General features: G+C 48.9%; 6 protein-coding genes across 6 annotated transcripts; 4 read left to right on the forward strand and 2 right to left on the reverse strand.

The window, feature by feature from the left end:
* Positions 1 to 1536: 1536 nt before the first annotated feature.
* On the reverse strand, positions 1537 to 3302 carry ABOM_001475 (tetratricopeptide repeat domain protein; the record flags this gene model as incomplete). The annotated part of the gene is made up of 3 exons (XM_022528605.1): positions 1537 to 1943; positions 2018 to 3246; positions 3298 to 3302. The coding sequence occupies 3 exons, from the start codon at positions 3300 to 3302 to the stop codon at positions 1537 to 1539; spliced, it is 1641 nt and encodes a 546-aa protein (XP_022393576.1).
* A 2815-nt stretch (positions 3303 to 6117) lies between these two features.
* ABOM_001476 (uncharacterized protein) lies at positions 6118 to 6993 on the forward strand (the record flags this gene model as incomplete). The annotated part of the gene is made up of 1 exon (XM_022528606.1): positions 6118 to 6993. One exon carries the CDS (start codon positions 6118 to 6120, stop codon positions 6991 to 6993), a length of 876 nt encoding a protein of 291 aa, XP_022393579.1.
* Positions 6994 to 7915: 922 nt separating this feature from the next.
* On the forward strand, positions 7916 to 9027 carry ABOM_001477 (NAD(P)-dependent alcohol dehydrogenase; the record flags this gene model as incomplete). The annotated part of the gene is made up of 2 exons (XM_022528607.1): positions 7916 to 8043; positions 8094 to 9027. The coding sequence occupies 2 exons, from the start codon at positions 7916 to 7918 to the stop codon at positions 9025 to 9027; spliced, it is 1062 nt and encodes a 353-aa protein (XP_022393578.1).
* A 1519-nt stretch (positions 9028 to 10546) lies between these two features.
* On the forward strand, positions 10547 to 11125 carry ABOM_001478 (uncharacterized protein; the record flags this gene model as incomplete). The annotated part of the gene is made up of 2 exons (XM_022528608.1): positions 10547 to 10685; positions 10752 to 11125. The coding sequence occupies 2 exons, from the start codon at positions 10547 to 10549 to the stop codon at positions 11123 to 11125; spliced, it is 513 nt and encodes a 170-aa protein (XP_022393581.1).
* A 3793-nt stretch (positions 11126 to 14918) lies between these two features.
* On the forward strand, positions 14919 to 15274 carry ABOM_001479 (uncharacterized protein; the record flags this gene model as incomplete). The annotated part of the gene is made up of 3 exons (XM_022528609.1): positions 14919 to 15062; positions 15119 to 15136; positions 15218 to 15274. 3 exons carry the CDS (start codon positions 14919 to 14921, stop codon positions 15272 to 15274), a joined length of 219 nt encoding a protein of 72 aa, XP_022393580.1.
* Positions 15275 to 15533: 259 nt separating this feature from the next.
* Positions 15534 to 17468, reverse strand: ABOM_001480 (MFS transporter; the record flags this gene model as incomplete). The annotated part of the gene is made up of 6 exons (XM_022528610.1): positions 15534 to 16132; positions 16202 to 16598; positions 16652 to 17182; positions 17246 to 17274; positions 17342 to 17365; positions 17420 to 17468. 6 exons carry the CDS (start codon positions 17466 to 17468, stop codon positions 15534 to 15536), a joined length of 1629 nt encoding a protein of 542 aa, XP_022393548.1.
* Between the last annotated feature and the right edge of the window lie 454 nt (positions 17469 to 17922).

Consider the following 17922-nt stretch of genomic DNA (forward strand, 5'->3'; position numbering starts at 1 on the left):
TTAAAATAGATAGCGACGTGTTCTTGGACGACTGATCCCGGTCCAATAGTTTCCGTGTTCTCGTAATTAAATGCGGTGTTAGATAGGGTTATATCCACCGGAGAAGATGACCCTAGTGGGGGAGTGGGTTTGTGGTATATATTGGGTTCCTGGCTATCCTGTGCGGTCATATTCTGGGCTAGTGCCCCTGGGGGAGCAGAGCAAGGGACACCTCGGCGCTGGCATGATTTGCATGGAAAATTCCCCTCACAACGCTCCTTTCGATCGTGACAAGCACTGCAGGCCTTTTGCGCTCGAAACTGCGGCAATTCACGGTGCTGGTGGTAATTCTTTATATGCCGTCGCAAAAGATCGCTGTACATCCATCATCAGTTCTTAGCTCTATGAAATTAGCCGGAGAATGCGCATTGGCGTGGAAAGCTGAGAGGGGGGAAAAAAGACCAAAAAAAGAAAAAACATGCCTCCTTGCTAATGTACTCGTACAATATGGACAAGAGAACCGATTGCCTTCTCTGTGGCTCTGCGCAACATGCCGATTTAAATGTTCTTTGCGTTGATACGTGGCGCTACACCCGGGATAGATACAAGAGTGTCTGCGAGGCGGCATTTTGTCAGATCGATAACGTTCAATCCGTCTTCTATCATTCTAGCCCTTGTGGTCTTCTTTTACGTAGTCCCTTTAGTGTTTAAGGGAACCGAAAAGCGTGGGTCACCAAAGAGGTACAGTACATCATTGTGGTTGCAGTAATGCTTAGTCAGCATATCCATTCTCTCTCAGCACTCGCCGATTGTCACAACGGCATACAAATAAAATATCAAATACGAAGAAGCTATATCGTCCCGGGTGGTTATGGTGTCTTAGGCTCTGGCCAGATACCTAACTACTACATACAAATCTGGCGAAGTCCACCGCAGTCTGGAAGAGTGGATCCACAATCAACCGGCATCCCTCCTGGCCGTCGTAACAGACCGAGACAACCTACAAACCCTAATTGTTGCTCATTTCTTGATACTCTCATGAATGGTAAAACACGGTTCTTGTATATTTAACCCATCGTTTCTTCACCAACTAATTTCAAGGAAGGAAACTCTTGGTCGATTACAATTCAAAAATCAGCTGCGTGTCATGTGTGCGGACTTTGGCCGTGCTTCACATATGGGATCTTCGTGTGCTGGTTACAATGATTGGGATGAGACGAGATTCTACATAAGTATCTAAACTCTATATGGCATAGTAGCGATCTTCTACACTTTTGCCTGGCCAACTATCCTAGCAGATGCCCTCATCCAAAACGGTCTCCTAGTGTGGGTGGAGTCATTATATCGTTCCAGGTGAGAAACGTGAGACGTCCTATTTGTTGGAGGAATCCTTCTATGACAAATATAGAAAAAAATACCAATGCTTGTCCAGTGGCCTTACTAATCTCCCAAATTAACTGCTCTCTTTCTATTCAATCTGCATTTCAAGATACTGTACCAGCAACCCGCGATCAATCAATGATATTCCGACGGAATTGTTGTAAGATACGAATAGGTCTATGAGCAGCATTTGGGTTTCTCCGAACAACATTCAGACATCCCCACAGCCGATAAACGACAGTAGCATGAAGCAGTGACCGGAACGTCAGCGGTGGCGACCGCGATATCATGTGCGGGCTGGATAAACAGCAGTTCATCGGTCTTACCAAGGCGTGTAAGACACTCGTGCAGCCCGTGCAATCCCCATACGTTGTTCAGCTTTGCTCTGCGTCGGGGGAAGTCTTTTGCAAGCCCAAGATCCTCTTTAAATAACACCTCAGCTTCCTCCACCCGGTTCTGTTCAAGAAGCAGACCGCCGAGGGCATGACGAACAGGCTGCATCCAAGGAGGAGGATCGGAGTAAGGCAATGCGTCCTCCCGTTGGATTGCTTCTCGCAGAGAGGCGAAAGCAACCTCGTAGTTTCCTTTCCGGTACTCCAGCTCGCCATGTAACATTGCCGATGAGACATTCAAACGTCCACCTGCTTGCATGGTATACTGTTGAGACGAGTCGAAGGGACAGCTGCACGGGCAGCTTCAAAATCTTGCTGGACGGCCTCTGCCTCCTCGATTCGGCCAAGCGCACTATAGGCAAGTCCCTGGGCGTACAGTATGGTCGCAGTAGTTGCACACCTTAATTTGCGATCGGCGGGAAGCTCAAGACGAAGGATCTCCTCCCACCGACCAAAGCGCACCAACACGTGGGCCTTGCTACCCAAAAAGCTTTCGATGGTATCGGCGACAGGAGGACTCGTGATGGAAAGAAGTTTGTCATCTATAATGTGTTCCAACTTCTCCGCTGCCGACATCGCGTCTACAAAGCGGCCGCACATCATAGCCGCATACAGCTTTGCACAGATATAGTGCACACGGTACGCTATGTACGAGATCGTGCCACTTTCTTGAGCAAAGTACTTATCGTCTGCAACCACGGCCTCATGATTTGAGTCGATTGCACGACGGTAGTCTCCCACTGCCGCATCGATGTGGGTCGGCATGTGCAGCATGTGCGATCCATCAGGCACCAGGTGTCGTAGTCGATCTGCCGCCGGCAATGCGAGTTCCGGATTTGGCGACATCTCCATAACGTGGATATGCAAGTGGCAGAGCGCCGGGTGGTCACGCCCGCCCGACGATAAGCCAGTCTCAATCACCTGCTGGGCTTCGACCGTATGAGGGCCGGTCGGCTTTCCGGTATCCAAATCCCACAGACCGCGGGGTGTCATGCACATGAGTGCATCGGCGAACAAGGCGGCAATGTCCGGATCGCTGCCAAATTCCTGATAGACCGGCCGCATGGCATCTGCGTATGCACGGTCGAGTGGGCTGAGGTCGTCCGGGATGTTTTCCGTGGGTGGAAAGCGTGCAGCGATGGCCTTGACCAGTGCTTGTTCCACTGGGGTGATTTGGTCAACCAGCATAGTGGCACATGCGATAGCGTTATTTGCCCTGTCGATGGAGTCTCGAAGGTCCTTTGGATCGAAATATCTCCACGCTTTGTTGTAGTTTGGGCCCGCGGAATAGGCGATCCCCCACAGAGCCATTGCACAGTTGGGATCGTATTGGACGGCTCGCTCGAAACATCGCTCTGCTTCTCCGACGTTGAAAGAATACGCCCAAACTAGGCCACGGTCACACCAAAGCTGCGCGCGCTGTGACGACGTAGTGACCGGGCGACGATGTTGACCGAGATTAAAATATGCCTCATCGCCAGTCGGGTGGCCGTCTCTAAATACCGGTCAGGTCGATGATCACAGATGAAGGATAGAGAGAACTTACGTCATGTTGAAAGGAAATGGAAGATTTTAGTAGTCGATCGGTTTAGCAGGTATAGAGGACTTGAATGTAAGGACAATCGATGTACAGTTTACGATTAGATTGTGAATGCTAACCGATTATTTATATTACGAACCCCAATCGCCGAACAGCACGGAGGCAACTATGACTTGTCTTAATAATGGGGTAGGAGGGATGCCGGCGGGCAGTCCGCCTCTGAGACAGTGGCGACGAAGAAGAAGCGGCAGTGGATCTTTGGCTGAGGATTATATTATGCAGGTGGGATGTTCCGAGCTGCCAAGATGACAGAGCAAAGAATGCCGGCTCATCCCACCTGCAGAGGTCCAGTCGTTTCGGACGTGGTTGAGATCGAGTATAAGTGCAATCTACATCGACATTCTCTTCACAATCTCACTCTATCTGCCCGTACCCCAACATCGCAGCCATAAACATTCCCCATGGTTTTCTGAATCCACCTCTACTTTCACCATCACCCACCTCACGACGGCGACCGCCATTCTAAACATGGACGGTATCAATTTTCTGACCGGTCCTTACTTCGGCGCTGAGGAAGGAACCGAGTATGACGGGACTCAGAAACTCAACGAGGAAGACATTTCTCAGCTCGGTTTTACTTCCATTCCACCCGCCCCACGTCTAGTCAATCTCAGGGGCCCATCCGTCGACCTTCACAATCTGCCTCCCATCGATGTGGTGCTTTGAATTCACGAAAATCACCTCGACAATCTAGATCCCGAGGGCCGCAAGCTGCTCGATGGCCGGTGGGTCTTTACGACTATGGACGGGGCCAAGAATGTCTCGCCTCGCCCAGGCGTCGTTGGCCTTCGCCCCTGGTAGACTGTCACTTCTATCATTGGGGGGGAGCAGTTCTGAATCACCGGGACTCCTTGCAAGCACTTTCCCGTAGGCGAGGTGACGAGGTTCATTCTGGAATTAGATTCTTTTGGAGTCCACGAATCGGGAAGGTACTACCACTCGAAGAACCACAACACCTCTCTTTCAAATCTCTTCTCTCATTTTTTCGTAGTTAATCTCAAATCGTGAGAATTCGATGGAGGGAATAACATCACTCTTCAAGTGAGCAAAATAATTCCCGGCTGGGACCTGCTCTGGTTGCAATGTAAAAACAAAAGAAACTAGAAAAAGCAAAGAAACAAAGAAACTTTCTAAGACAGAAATAAAAAAAGGTAAGAAAAGAAAAGAAAAGACTAATCAACTTCCATCGACCCTACTGGGGACATCAACAGATCGGAAGGGTGGCGGGTCTTCTTTCTTGACACTGAGGCCATTGCTACCGCTTCCAGGATTATAAAGGAGAGTAGGCCCTTGATAGTGCATTGGCTGGTAAGTCCCATCTGCCAATGCACCGTATGTAGGCTGTACTGATATGAAGTTAGCTATCATTGCCTCCAAGGACTGAACTTTCTTTACCTTCATCTCGTGTGATAGACGGTAAAAATGGAAGGTGTATCCATCGGACAGTAAGCCAAAGACACCCGCATTCTCTCCGTCACCAGCAGAATGTCGAGCCTTAACCACCATAGCTAATCACCAGTCAGCAGTGGATAGAATACAAAGAACTTGAACATTGTGCAACTTACACATGTAAGATAATAATTCTGCTGGGCCGCGGCCGAATTCTCCCCTTCTCTTAGCTTCAACGATGAGAAGGTTACTCGCATTTTTGGATGGGTGGTCGTAAAACAGCGTGTAGTCTGCTCGGCCTTGGACCCTCTTTTTCTTGCCTATCCAGGTGAGGGATGTTTCAAATTGCAGACTGACGCCAATTGTCTCGGGCTTTTCGTAAGCACCAAGGATGTAGGTCGTCGTAAGTAGAAGTGTATCGAGTCGTGTCCTTGCTAGAGGCTCGTTCCAAGGGGCGCGGTCACGGGTCTTCTCATATGCATTGAGGGTCCAATCTAACTCTCAGTATTAAAGTGGATAATTATATATTAAGAAAATAGAATAACTTACCAACATGGCCCATTTCATCGGCACCCTTATCCGTATACACAGCATAGCCTTCAAACGCGGTCTTATCCCAGTTGAATATACTGCTACTATCGGGACTAATACTAAAGAGGCCTTCTACTTCTTCCAGATTTAGATCTCCGACTGCTACCGTCGGGATCGGTAGATACTTCGCTTTCAATCGCTTTATGGAGGCCAAAGCCTTATCCATCTCACGATTGTCCTCCTCGGTCGGTGTATCCGGAGACTTCTTGACAAAGGACAGTGCTATTTCCGCAGCCCTCAAGAGTGCTTTCTGAGTCCTGGTAGCCATGGCTGTGCGTGTTTTAGAATATAATAGAACGAAGGTTGATCACGATACCACTTGTGACTAGGTAGGTAGATAGTGGTGATTACTGTGAGAACTGGACTTGAGGGAGTGAGATGTAAACTTCTACATACTTTGTGTTGAGGACGAGAGGTTTGCTGACATAATACCCTGCTGCCTGGCTAGGAAGGAACGATGAAGAGTATCTATCTATAGCCATATGTTCGAACTTCCATACAAATTTGTATGGAGAAGCGAATTTCTGAGTGACAAGTATACTTCTGACCGGGTGGTGCCTGCGGGTCAAGGCCACGAGTGTTAGCCTCCGCACCATCAACCAATAGCCCAAACAGTTTGAAAGGCATTATTTTCCACCGCCCACGTACGATATGACATACTAGGATGTTCATACTTATTACTTACTACAGCCTGTCTCTTTGACATCATTTCGTTTTCTTTCCCTCCTGCCCCACCGCAACCTTCTACCTTGCCGGTACACTTATCAATCCGAGCAACACGCAAAAATGGATCAACCTCATGAAGTCTTCCGCACAGAGGCGATATTGGAAGCAATCCTCCTCCAGACCGAGATCCGTACGTTACTAACGTCTGCAACACGGGTATGTCGCTCCTGGAATGGTATCATACAGAGCTCTACCAGTCTCCAAGCCGCTCTTTTTCTCAAGCCAGCCAAAGCGCCAGCATTCTTTCCCAAGCCTTCTGAGAACGGAGTTCGGTGGAGCTATTGTCACCAAAAGCGTACCCGCAATCCGTTTATTGAGACAGGCATATGGCCTGACTTCTTCCGAAAGCGCCTCCACAATCCATCGGATAGAGCCTGGCAGATACAGGAGGATTTTCCTCTCATTGATCCTGGCAAAGAAAAGGCATACCTCCGAGAGGAGGCTAGCTGGAGGCGCATGCTTCTCCATCAACCTCCCACCTCCCATCTAGCCCTTATTGAAGAGCGTTCCTATGCACCTTGTCCCGTAGTCTCACAAATTCGATTTTACGTCGATAATGGTCAGTTCAAGGCTGGTGATGATTTTATCCGCTTAGGGCATCTGGGCGATGGAGTTGACCAAGGCGACTTGATACCAGGTCGAGACACACTGTTGTTTTATGATAAGGATGGAAGGCTTACAGATAGAGAGCTCAAGTATGCTAAGCACAGGGCAGTGGCAATATCTCAATGGCTGATCCAGTGTGACGCCGTGATTTTCTGCTATCTGTCCAACTTTTGTGAACCACGTCCTTTTCAGGGTCTTGGGTGCCTCACCTTTGTTGACGACTTTCTAGAAGACCTCGGCCGTGGGGTGCAGGTTCGGCGCCGCCGTCGTGTGGCAGTCTTGAAGGAAGATAAGGACCGTTGTTTGACCCCAGACTATCCCGGACGGTAGCGCCTGTGACTTTCACCCGAGCTACCGCAAACGCTTTCCTCCGTGCTCGTTGGCATTCGACCGTTCGGATTGACGGATAGCTATAACAAGCTCCATTCCCTTCCTGCCAAGGGGGGCAACATGAGTTGATGTGGAGGGTCCTCGTTAACATTTTCTTGCGTTAGCGGTCAACGATGGTTTAGGGTCTTTGACTGCGGGATGGTAGTTCGTTGATGGCGGGCGCATTTTCGTAGGACAATGCGTGGGCTGACCATCATAGTTAGGATTACAGAAGGATGGCAAAGTTCGGAATTCTCTAGTCTAGTATCTAATTTACTGTTTAGATTCCATGGATTTCTACGAAGTGTTCACGCCAAGGGACATCTAATGTAGGTAAGTGTTCCATCTGGACCACACCCCAATTGGTGGACTATGAGGCCCCTTTGCATTCTGGGGTTTATGCATATGACTTCTAGTATGATTTTACAGAATAACCCATCCAAAGTAAACAATAATGCTGGGGTGCTATCAAAGTTCGCATCGCATGAATTTCCTATTGCGGTTACTTCGAAAGTTTTCGCCTGTGGCTAGAAAACAGCGCACGCATTTTCCCCGCGTTTGGAGGGTCTGGCCTCCAACACCAAGTTAACCCAATTGTGAGATCGCAAACCAGGTACTCGGTCGATGATGCTTGAATTACCAGGTACCGTAATTTATGCGAATCATATGCCGCACGTGCTGTCGTCCCACGTCTATTGGCGGGATATATGCAGTGTGCCGATAGCAACGCACGGCATTAATGCAACATGGGCTCACCACTCGGAGTGCATAATGGACGGGAGAACAGACAACATTACTACTACATCTAAAGTCTATATGAAGAGTATGGTCTTCCTTGCCAGTCTCATGCCTTCTTGTCATAGTGGACCAAGCATTGAACAAGATGGTCGTCAACCGTGGTGTTTACACCGACGTCTCCCACAACCTTTATGTCGCCGACACTATTCATGCCAGTTCGACTCTCCAGCCCGGAGAAATAACCATCGCCATAAAAAGTAGCGGGATCTGCGGGTAAGTCTTCTCATGGGTGTACTGCACGCCACGTCTAAATTAAATACCAGCTCCGACGTCCACTTCTGGAAACACGGCGGCATCGGCCCCTGGATAGTAACGGCTCCGCACGTTCTAGGCCATGAATCAGCCGGTGAGGTCGTGGCCGTCCACCCGTCCGTCACAACCCACAAAGTAGGCGATCGCGTGGCCGTCGAGCCCCATATCGTCTGCTTCGCCTGCGAGCCCTGCCTCACGGGTCGGTACAACGGGTGCAAGAATTTGATTTTCCGATCGAGTCCGCCCTCTCACGGGCTGCTACGCACCTATGTCAACCACCCGGCGGTGTGGTGCCATAAGATTGGATCGCTGTCTTTCGATGACGGGGCATTGCTGGAACCGCTCAGTGTGGCACTCACGGGTGTGATGAGGGCCGGGGTGACAATTGGGGATCCGGTGCTGATTTGTGGTGCTGGGCCAATTGGGTTGATTACACTGCAGGTTTGTCGAGCAGCGGGAGCATGGCCTTTGGTCATCACAGATATCAACGAGGCTAGGTTAAAGTTTGCCGCTGAGTATGTTCCCGGCGCACGGACTTGTCTCGTGCGTCCGACGGAGAGTCCGGAGCAGTGTGCCGAGGGGGTCAACGAACTCATTGGCGATGGCGTGGAAGTGGCAATTGCTTTGGAGTGCACCGGGACTGAGTCGAGCTTGGCCGCAGCAGTATGGAGCGTCAAGTTCGGTGGCAAGGTGATCGTGATCGGAGTGGGAAAGGATCATTTGCAGATCCCCTTTATGAGAATGAGCGCTCAGGAGGTTGAGCTCCAGTTCCAGCAGAGATATGTGAATATGTGGCCAAGGGCTATTCGCGTTTTGCAGAGCGGAATGGTCGACCTTAGCAAATTGGTCACGCATGAGTTTGAACTGGAGGACGCGCCTAAGGCGTTCGAGGTCGCAGCAGATCCGACATGTGGTGCCATCAAGGTGCTAATTCGGTCTTCATAGTTGCGGCTCCCCGAAAGAACTTAATTTTCCGAATTACTTCTTGCTCGTGGTGATTGCCACAGTGTGCATCGCTATACCTTTCTAGATTTTATTCCTGCAGCACAAGTTACGATACGCAATATTCTGATCAGGTAGCTGCAGGGAGAAAGTACAACCCTGGCAGAGCTATAGTATGCTCGGTAAGAGGATTTGGTGAGAGGAATCAGTAGGCATGAGACTCAGCATCGGGTGAATCTGTTTATATGATCAATAGATTAGTAGAGAACTCAGATACTCGTGCACTGCAGGATATGACTACCGTCTTCCCCCTCTTTCCCTTCATCTTCGCCGCCATATTATTGCCCCCGAAACGTTCCTGGATCTCAGGTACAATCGCTACCAAATGTCGCAGACCTAACATAGTCACACAGAGGATGAAGCTACGCAGAGGATATATACCCTCTGCAGAAACGCGACTGGGCGGCAGAGGCCATCGTCGGTAAGCGGTGCCCCCCAAGAGATATAAGAGTGTTTCCTCAGGAAACGAGACACAGGGGGAATGTACAGGAGTGAGAGAGGCGACCGTCTGTACTCGTTGGGCCTTGGAGAAGATTTGGATTGTGTATTCAGGAAAGGAGAAACAAGAGAGTTAATAGGGTGGGATTATGAGATCCGTGGGACGGCGGGGTGGTTCATGGAAAGCTGGAATGAGAAAGGAAGTGAAAAGAGGTGAAAGGCTTGCTGACATAATGCTGCTGCCTGGTTGGGAAGGAATAATGGAGGTATTTGACTGTTCATACAGGTGAGTACGGTGAAGCGAATATGCGAGTGACTACTACTAGTAGTAGCAGTAGAGTGCCCGAGGGTCACAGCCACTAGCAATCTTCACCACTCAGATAATCAGCCGAAGGAACAGGTGCGCAGTCAGCAATCCCCAAATCAGCACGCAGCTGTATAGCGGATTTCAAGAGATCTTTTCTTGCTATATCGCCCTCGTGATATATAATATGAAGCTATGAGGAACAGCTGCCCATCCGAATAACCCCAGCCACTCTAGATATGTACATAATTCACCCGACGTACTGCCGCCTGAGCGAAGCAAATGGGCTCGATCCCCACTCTGTCTGGCCCCCGCGTCGAAGCTAAGACGTTAGCTCCATCATAGAGTTGAGGCTTATTTCCATTCCTTCAAAGTGTCCGACAGACCTCTCCCTCCTTTGATTACCTGCTGCTGTCACCATCTCTGTCCTCTCTTTCTGACACTTCCATATCTTGCGTGGATATACGTCACCTCTTGGGGTCTCTCGATATGGTTTCTTACGATCCACCGTACGGGTTTCCGCTTCGCAGAAATGGCACTTGTCTTTCCAGTGAAACAAGCTGCGGTAAAACATGGGGGGGATTCTATGCCTGCTGCCCGGGCGATTCGGTGTGCCCAGGGGCTTCACAATCTATCTTGAACAATGTTTGCTGTCCGACTGAATCCGACTGTACCGCACCACTGAAAGCGACTCCGCATTGCGCCAATGAGACCTGGATAATGTTCAATCATACTGGATTCTTCTGCTGTTTGCCTGAGCAAACAGGGTTCTGGACAGATAGTCCCCAGGATGCTGTTGGCTGCTCCGACGGGGCGCCCACCGAGCGCGGGGAGACAATCCTGAACACGGAGATTCAAAGTGAGTGGGGACCTTCGGCAATGCGAATTCAGCTTTGACTCTAACAGAAAATCTTTTGATGTTTAGCTTTCTCCTCGACTTCTTCAACCAGTACCGCCTCCACCGAATCTACATCTACAAGCGCGATACCCGCCGCAACAACAACCTCAGCCTCCGACTCATCGAACAGCTCTTCCTCGAGTAATCATGCTGGTGCCATTGCAGGAGGCGTTGTTGGTGGCGTTGCTGGAGTCGCATTGATCGTTGCCCTTCTTTGGTACTTCTTCATGCGTGGCCGAAAACAATCTCAGCAACCGCCAGCTGGGGAAGAGGCCGTTCCCATGGCTAGCGCTCAGAATCCTCCCAAGCCCCCGACAGAACTGGAGGCCAGGAAAATACAATATGAGCTAGAAAGCCGGGCGGACCAGCCAGTTCACGAATTGCCAACCAACCACTACTGAGCTGCCTTGGTTCTTCCATTCCATGTATAGACGGTCTCTGCTGGTGCAGGTTATGATCGTACATTGGGCCGCAGCAATTGGCTTAATATGTTATGGAGAAACCTCAGCACTTCCATAAAGTAACTTCATTTAGGACATCTCAGGATCAACCCGGAAAGAAAAGGTGGTGGGTGGATAGAACGACTTTCCTTCTCAGCGCCCGACAACCCGAACACTTCAGTCAGCTTACCGCCGCATGGAAACCCATTGATGCTTCGATTTTTTTTCACAAATTCTTCAGCGATGATCCTTCGCCAAAGCGAGGCAGAACTTAGGGTGGGGGCCAGGGTCCATCATTGGCGCCTCAAGCATTTTTCTCCACCACGGGACCCAGCCATCACGACAATCCCAATCTCCCGAGGATCCAACCCTAACCTCCACCCGGTCATGGCCAAGCGACTGTCTTCCAATCAGCCGTGAACTCAGTTCCTGCTCAAGCCACTAGTGCTCCTACCGGAAATGTCGGCATTTTGGCGGTCTTCTTCTCATCCTATCTCTTAAGGACTTTCAACAACGTTTTACCCCGCCCTTCGAGTCTCCAAATCCAATGCAATGCGACGTTCACACTAGTCACAGGGGCTGACAGGTAAATCAGCCAGCGGTCGCATGTGCGCTATACTTTATTGGGGAATTTAAGTAGACACCGACTTTTGCCAGTTGCTGCTTAGTCTACTATTGACTGATCTGGTGGTTAGGGTCTTTCATGGCTTGCAGGTCCAGAAGCCCATCATAAAGATGCTCGACGATATTTCCAAAGGATACAACTTCTGCACTCTTCTTGAGTGCTGATTGTTTTTCTCGCAGCGTTGCAAGGATATTTGAATGCGGGCATTTGGTTATATACTCGCCGTGTGATGGGTTCTTTGAGTGGAAATTCAACCAATGTGATAGAGCTGCTCGGGGTATTTGGGTATCTTTATTAATATCTCTTATAATATTGAATGTACTCGCCAGATCACCTACTACTTCCTAATTATTCAATACAGGTATACACTGCTGCGGTTCCCTGCCCTAGTTGTCGGAGAGTGTGTGCATTGCTAATGGCTGTAAAATCTCGTCACGTACCCAGGGCCAGTATATATCTAGAGCGTATTGCCTCACCCGAGAATCCAAGTCACGTAGCTTCAAGATGCCGCATGTTGACCGTGTATCGGCGAGGACGGAGCTGATCAGGCCAACGACATGCTGTGATGTGCTTTTTAGCTTACAACCTATTTTACCGAGTAGAAGAACGAAAGAAAGAAAGATACGACGATGGAAAGGCGCATCTAGACTAGCAAATAAAAAGATGGGAGGGAAGAAGAAAAAAAAAGAAAAGAGGGAGAAAGACGACATACTAGATCATTTCCTACTCGATAGGCAACATAAACATATCACTCATGGCCGACGACAGTATACCCAATGGTCGGCAGCAACCAATCAGCCTGATCTAGCAGCCCTTTGGTTAACTTCCCTAATCGCCACATCTTCTCTAGATTCGCACTGAGCCAGATGGCAGGCTGGGCAAACGCCTCCTTTTTCCCGCCGTCATCAGGCTTCACTTCTACACCAGAGAACAGTATAGTCCTCTTGCTAAAAGCATCGGTGGTCTGACTAGTTGAGTAACCATGGCCCCCTAGACTGACTTTCTCATAGAGACGGGAGACTTCCGGGTCCCGACAGGAGAACGACAAAGCATAGTCTGCCTTTTTTGTTGATCCGCGTAAGGCTGTTCCTCACCATAGGCAGAAGGTCTGCATCAATTTGTCGAGATTATCTGCAACCGGGTAAGTAGTTAAGTCCAGGGGAGAAAGGGTATATAGACAAACTTGTCAGTTGTAGTTTAGGGGTCCCTTCTGTGGGCTTGCGAAGAATTGTTTGCACAACGTCCAAGCACGAAGCATTCTCATCGTTGCCGTATGTCACAATGTCTTGCTTCTAGACGTATTTCTTCGAGCTCATTCCACATTACGTCAAGGACTGCATCTGACAAATGTCCAGGGTCGAAATATGCAGACTCCGGTATCTCTTCAACACCGTCAGGATCGGAATCACGGATCCAGGACTTCGATTCAATCAGTCGGTCGAGTTACACGAAAAGAATCTGGTGACGGCCTTTACGATATATGCCCTGCCCAAACCGATCGGCGAGGCATTTGCGTAGAGATAATACGTTGCTAGGTATAGGGCCAGTTACCTGGGGTTCACATATAATAGCAGGCTTTGAAAGTCGGAGTTGGTTAAAGACATCTCGGGTTGGGCTACCCTGGCGCGACTTAGTGGATATACTTGAACATGGTTCAGTACATTCGGCATGTAATATCAGCGATGGAAGTAACGACCCCCTCCGCCCAGAGTCGTCATTATCGGTGCGCTGTCGTTTGGTGGGACAGGACCCAGATATTGTTGTCTCAGTTGTGTCTGCTTGAGTGGCCACATCCACCGATGATGTATTGTCTGAGGGCAGAATAGGCCCGGTAGCAGGCAGTTGCTCAAGCCAGCGCTCAACATCCATTTGAAGGAGGGTATATACATCAATTTCCCAACCCGAAAAAGCGGCATTACGGTCATGGGCTGATGTTGGGCAACCATCGCAGCCCAATGTTTGCTCTGTTGGCAATACCAGGCAGGGAGGCTTTTTCTATTCATGGCCAAACAGCTCATCATGTTTCCGACACAGATGGCAAGCTGGTACTACAGTCCTCCTTGGATCCGATCGAGTACATAATAGTGTTACACACTTGCCATCTATCCTCTCAATTGTAACTAGTCATGGTGGTTAGGGCATGTCGGATAGTACGGAACGCCGGGCGGGGTACGGGCCGTGTTTAGCACCCGCTCTTGGCATACAGCCAGAGCCACTATCTTGGTACAGAGAACAGCTCTCGGTCGCTCGGTGTCGTATACCGGTATAAAGTATGTAAGACATGGCATAGCTCTAGATTGTATTTCTCTGGCTATAAATAGCAGTAATTCGTGCCATCACTAGGTGTGTTAGACCTGGAAGCCACCGAGTAGTTTCCACCCATCTTGAGCAAGGGCCATCCAATGGTTGATCCCTAGTGTTCAGAACCTGAGTACGTAGTTTCTATTCTGGAAATCGATTGTAGACTTAGATACTAGGGAAAGTTATAAATCGAGATTCACAGTTGAGCTTATCCAGACACTTCACGGCAACTGAAAACAGAAGATATATTGCATAGATATGGTTGACGTCATGAAACCTGACATTGATGCTGTCACCGACGTTTTCGGCCAGTCTATATATTAACTTTGTGCCAACCAGTCAATAGATCGTTGTGACAGCACGCCGAGAACCTATTGAAACACAATGATCTGAACAATTGAAACCTTCTCATTGCCGGAAATGTCAACCGCAAACTTATTGTTGCTCACGGGTTACACTTGGAGAGGTGGATTGGGTAGGGTTACATGGAAAGATAAACTTAAATGGATACATTACTCGCACAAGTTGTGGAGACCAAATGAGCTATGTCTTACAACCACTCATAGGGCAGTCGAATCATAGTCGATCCCAGAAGCATAAGGGTGTTGCCCAAACCGTCCGTCTATCATCTATCATGAACGTCACAATGTCGATATGTACAAAACGAACAACTCGGACCGAAAGAAGGTCTAGAATCACCTAATTACAGATAAATAGAGCGCCATCATCCCTCGAAATTGCACCATTCTTCAAATCCATCGCGTCAACTAGAACAACAGCAAATCAGATCCCTTTATCATTCGAGTCAGGTCAAAATAACCCCGCAAAATGAAGCTCTCCACCATCCTTGCCGCAACCACAGCTCTCCTGACCGGTGCCAATGCCGCCGTACCGCGTCTTGCAGAGGTCCATAGCACCGATATTTGCTGGAGGGTCTGCTTTCCGGAGAAGCCACATTGTCCTGACGGATGGGTAAGCATCACTGCATCTTATCACTTCCTCAAAATAGTGCTAACCCTAGGCTACAGCATGACAAGAAATTCGGCGTGAGTAGTGTCCTTAACCAATACCAGCTCTAATACGTTTATTAACATGACATATATAAGCATTGTTACTCGTGCTGCAAGAGCGACGAGGATGATGATTCATTGACCAGCAAGCTTGATCTGTTTTGGCAGGCGTAAATCGGTATGCTTTTACGGTCTCCCCGGTCTAGTGACGCTTAGGAAATGACCTTGGGGATGGCCTTAATACTGGAGGAAATAATATGTGGAAAGTAATTGTTAAACAATAATCAAATATGTGCGCTCTTGAAAGGTTCTTGTAGATTGATCACATTGGTTGCAATAAACATAAAACTCGTGCTCCCGTGAATTTCCAAGTCAGTATGACCACGAAAAATGTAAATCTTGCTGTAATATGTGCATGGCTAACTGCGATAATTCAACCCGGAAAACTAACTAGTCTGGGTTGATTTGGTTGTCTGCCGCGGGCGTCCATATCATCCTCACTGCCACCAACTCGCTGCTCTTCTTCATTGGGCGGAAAGATCACCTCGGGTGGCGAGATATCCATCTCCGTGACCCAGGCCACTGGAAGCGAACTCAGAAACGCGAACCCAGCCAGTAACCACCAAGGAAGAATCATATAGCCTTGTTTCACACCAAACGAGAATACTGTCCCCAGGAGTCCCGGCCCAAGACCTTGTCCAAAGGCGTTAATGCTAGTACCTATTCCGTTCACGGTTGCCAACATGCCAATAGCTCCCGCTACCTCACTGATCAGAATCGTGCAGCAGGGGAAAACGAAGGCGGATCCGGCCATCTTGAAAATCAACAGTGCACACACTGCCACACTGGCCAGGGGCTGCGGGAGGAGAGGTACAAATGGGACCGCCAGATACAGTATGGGGAAAACGGCAGAAGCCAGCCTCAGACATTGGAGGATCCCATACTTCTTGGCTGCCCATGGGAATATGACAAGCTGGACTATCATGCTGGATACGCCGACAATTGAATAGAAAAGGCCCATCTCACTCGTATCTACACGAGATCAAAGCATCATTAGTCAGAATGGCAGGGTATAACCAGGTTTAACGGTTATTAGCTTACCTAACCCGAGTCCGCTGCTAAATTTGAAGGGTAATCGCACATCTGGGTTTCCTTTTAGATGTTGTACAGGATAGTGCAAGAGTACCGGGAACAATGAGTCGAAAGCCACGGTGTGCATGCTCATCACACCGGTTATGGACAAAAGGAGAATAGGCTGTGGAGAGATAATGCTGAGCCAACGGCGCTTGAGGTCAGCTGCTCTGCGCTCTAAATCCTCTTCTATGCGCTGCAAGTCCTCCTCTACTTCTTCTATCGCATCACTAAGTAGAGCTGTTGTCTCATCAACGCCAACCGGTTGGACAGGGGTCTCTCTATTCCGCAGCGCCCACACTTTCCTCAGAATCTTCCCAAATATCAATTCAGAGTCAGGGGAATCCTTCAGTCCCGGTTTTGTTTCCTAGGGAATCAGTCAGAGCAGTCTGAGTTTCTGGGAGGAAAGGTAAATCGCACATGAAGGGAAGCAGACGCCATAGTAATAGCGACAGCCACAATGCAGCTAGAAGCTATACTAGACAAAGCAAATGGAAACATTTTCAAGAGTTTGACATTGCCGAAGATGCCAGAATAATGCTCTGCGGGGTGAGCCAAGAATCCTCCTAGGGCGGGACCAAACCCAGACCCGATTGTTTCCACGGTAGGTAGGATGCTGAAAGCATACGGCTGGAGTAGCTTTTCAGGGACCATCTCTGCGATCATGGTGCGCATAATACCGACGCTACCACTAACGAGACCGAGCAAAGCCCGGAACAGCACCAGTAAAGCGAGGTGTTGTGAGAAGCCAAACAGTAGGATGAAAACCAGCATGAGGTTCAGTTCAAGCAGGATAACACGTTTCCGACCAATGGAATCAGAGGCCATGCCCCATACCATGCCCATTACGCCCGCACAGGTAGCGGTCGCTGTAGTGCTGAAGCCTACCCACTTAGGCACATCGTCCTTTGGTACACCGGCATGTTCGAGCATATCGGGCTGCGCGAGAAGCTATTAATTCAAGCTCTATTAAGTGTGGGGAGCTTGATAATAATCTAAGCAGGGCTACTATACCATATACGGGACGATGGAGGAGAGTACGACTGTTCATAGAACGTCAGTTGCCTCATTAGTCACGTATCCAGAGAAAGATGAAGTGACATTTCATACCCGCCTCAGCAAAGTGGCATATTGCTAGTAAAACTGATTAGTTTATTGAACATAGTCACTATTTTTATCGACACTCACCCAATAGGGCAAGCTGCCGAAAAGGCAGCACTGGCAGCCTCGAGAACATTGGCTCTACAGTCGAGCGAAGCCACATATTGCCAGCATTCACAGGATATGCGCAACGTGATAGTCAGCCCGTCTATGTCATAAAATCGAATAAAGAAATCTCTGCAGCTTATAGTCGAACAAGCAATTGTTCTTTTGCACACTGTTACGCGACCAGAGCCTTTTTATGGGTTGTCTACGCCTGGGCTGAGCTGAAAACTCTATGATCTAGACCTAAAAGGGAAAAAGAAAAAGAAAAAAAAAAAAGGCAAACAAGAGAAACCGATCACCAGCTGAGATTTCAGTGCAATAAATCTCTTAAAATATGCAAGGGGTGTTCGTCCCCATTAACGATCTGTGCTTTGTGGCGCGCTGGGGATCCACTTTGGATTGATCTAGTTTTGGATGTGAAGGGCACCACTTCTACTGACACCATTCCTTTTAGCTGATAATATGTGCCGATTGAATCTCAAACT

Source organism: Aspergillus bombycis, assembly GCF_001792695.1.
Source record: "Aspergillus bombycis strain NRRL26010 chromosome Unknown contig00006, whole genome shotgun sequence".
Classification (NCBI taxonomy): Eukaryota; Fungi; Ascomycota; class Eurotiomycetes; order Eurotiales; family Aspergillaceae; genus Aspergillus; species Aspergillus bombycis.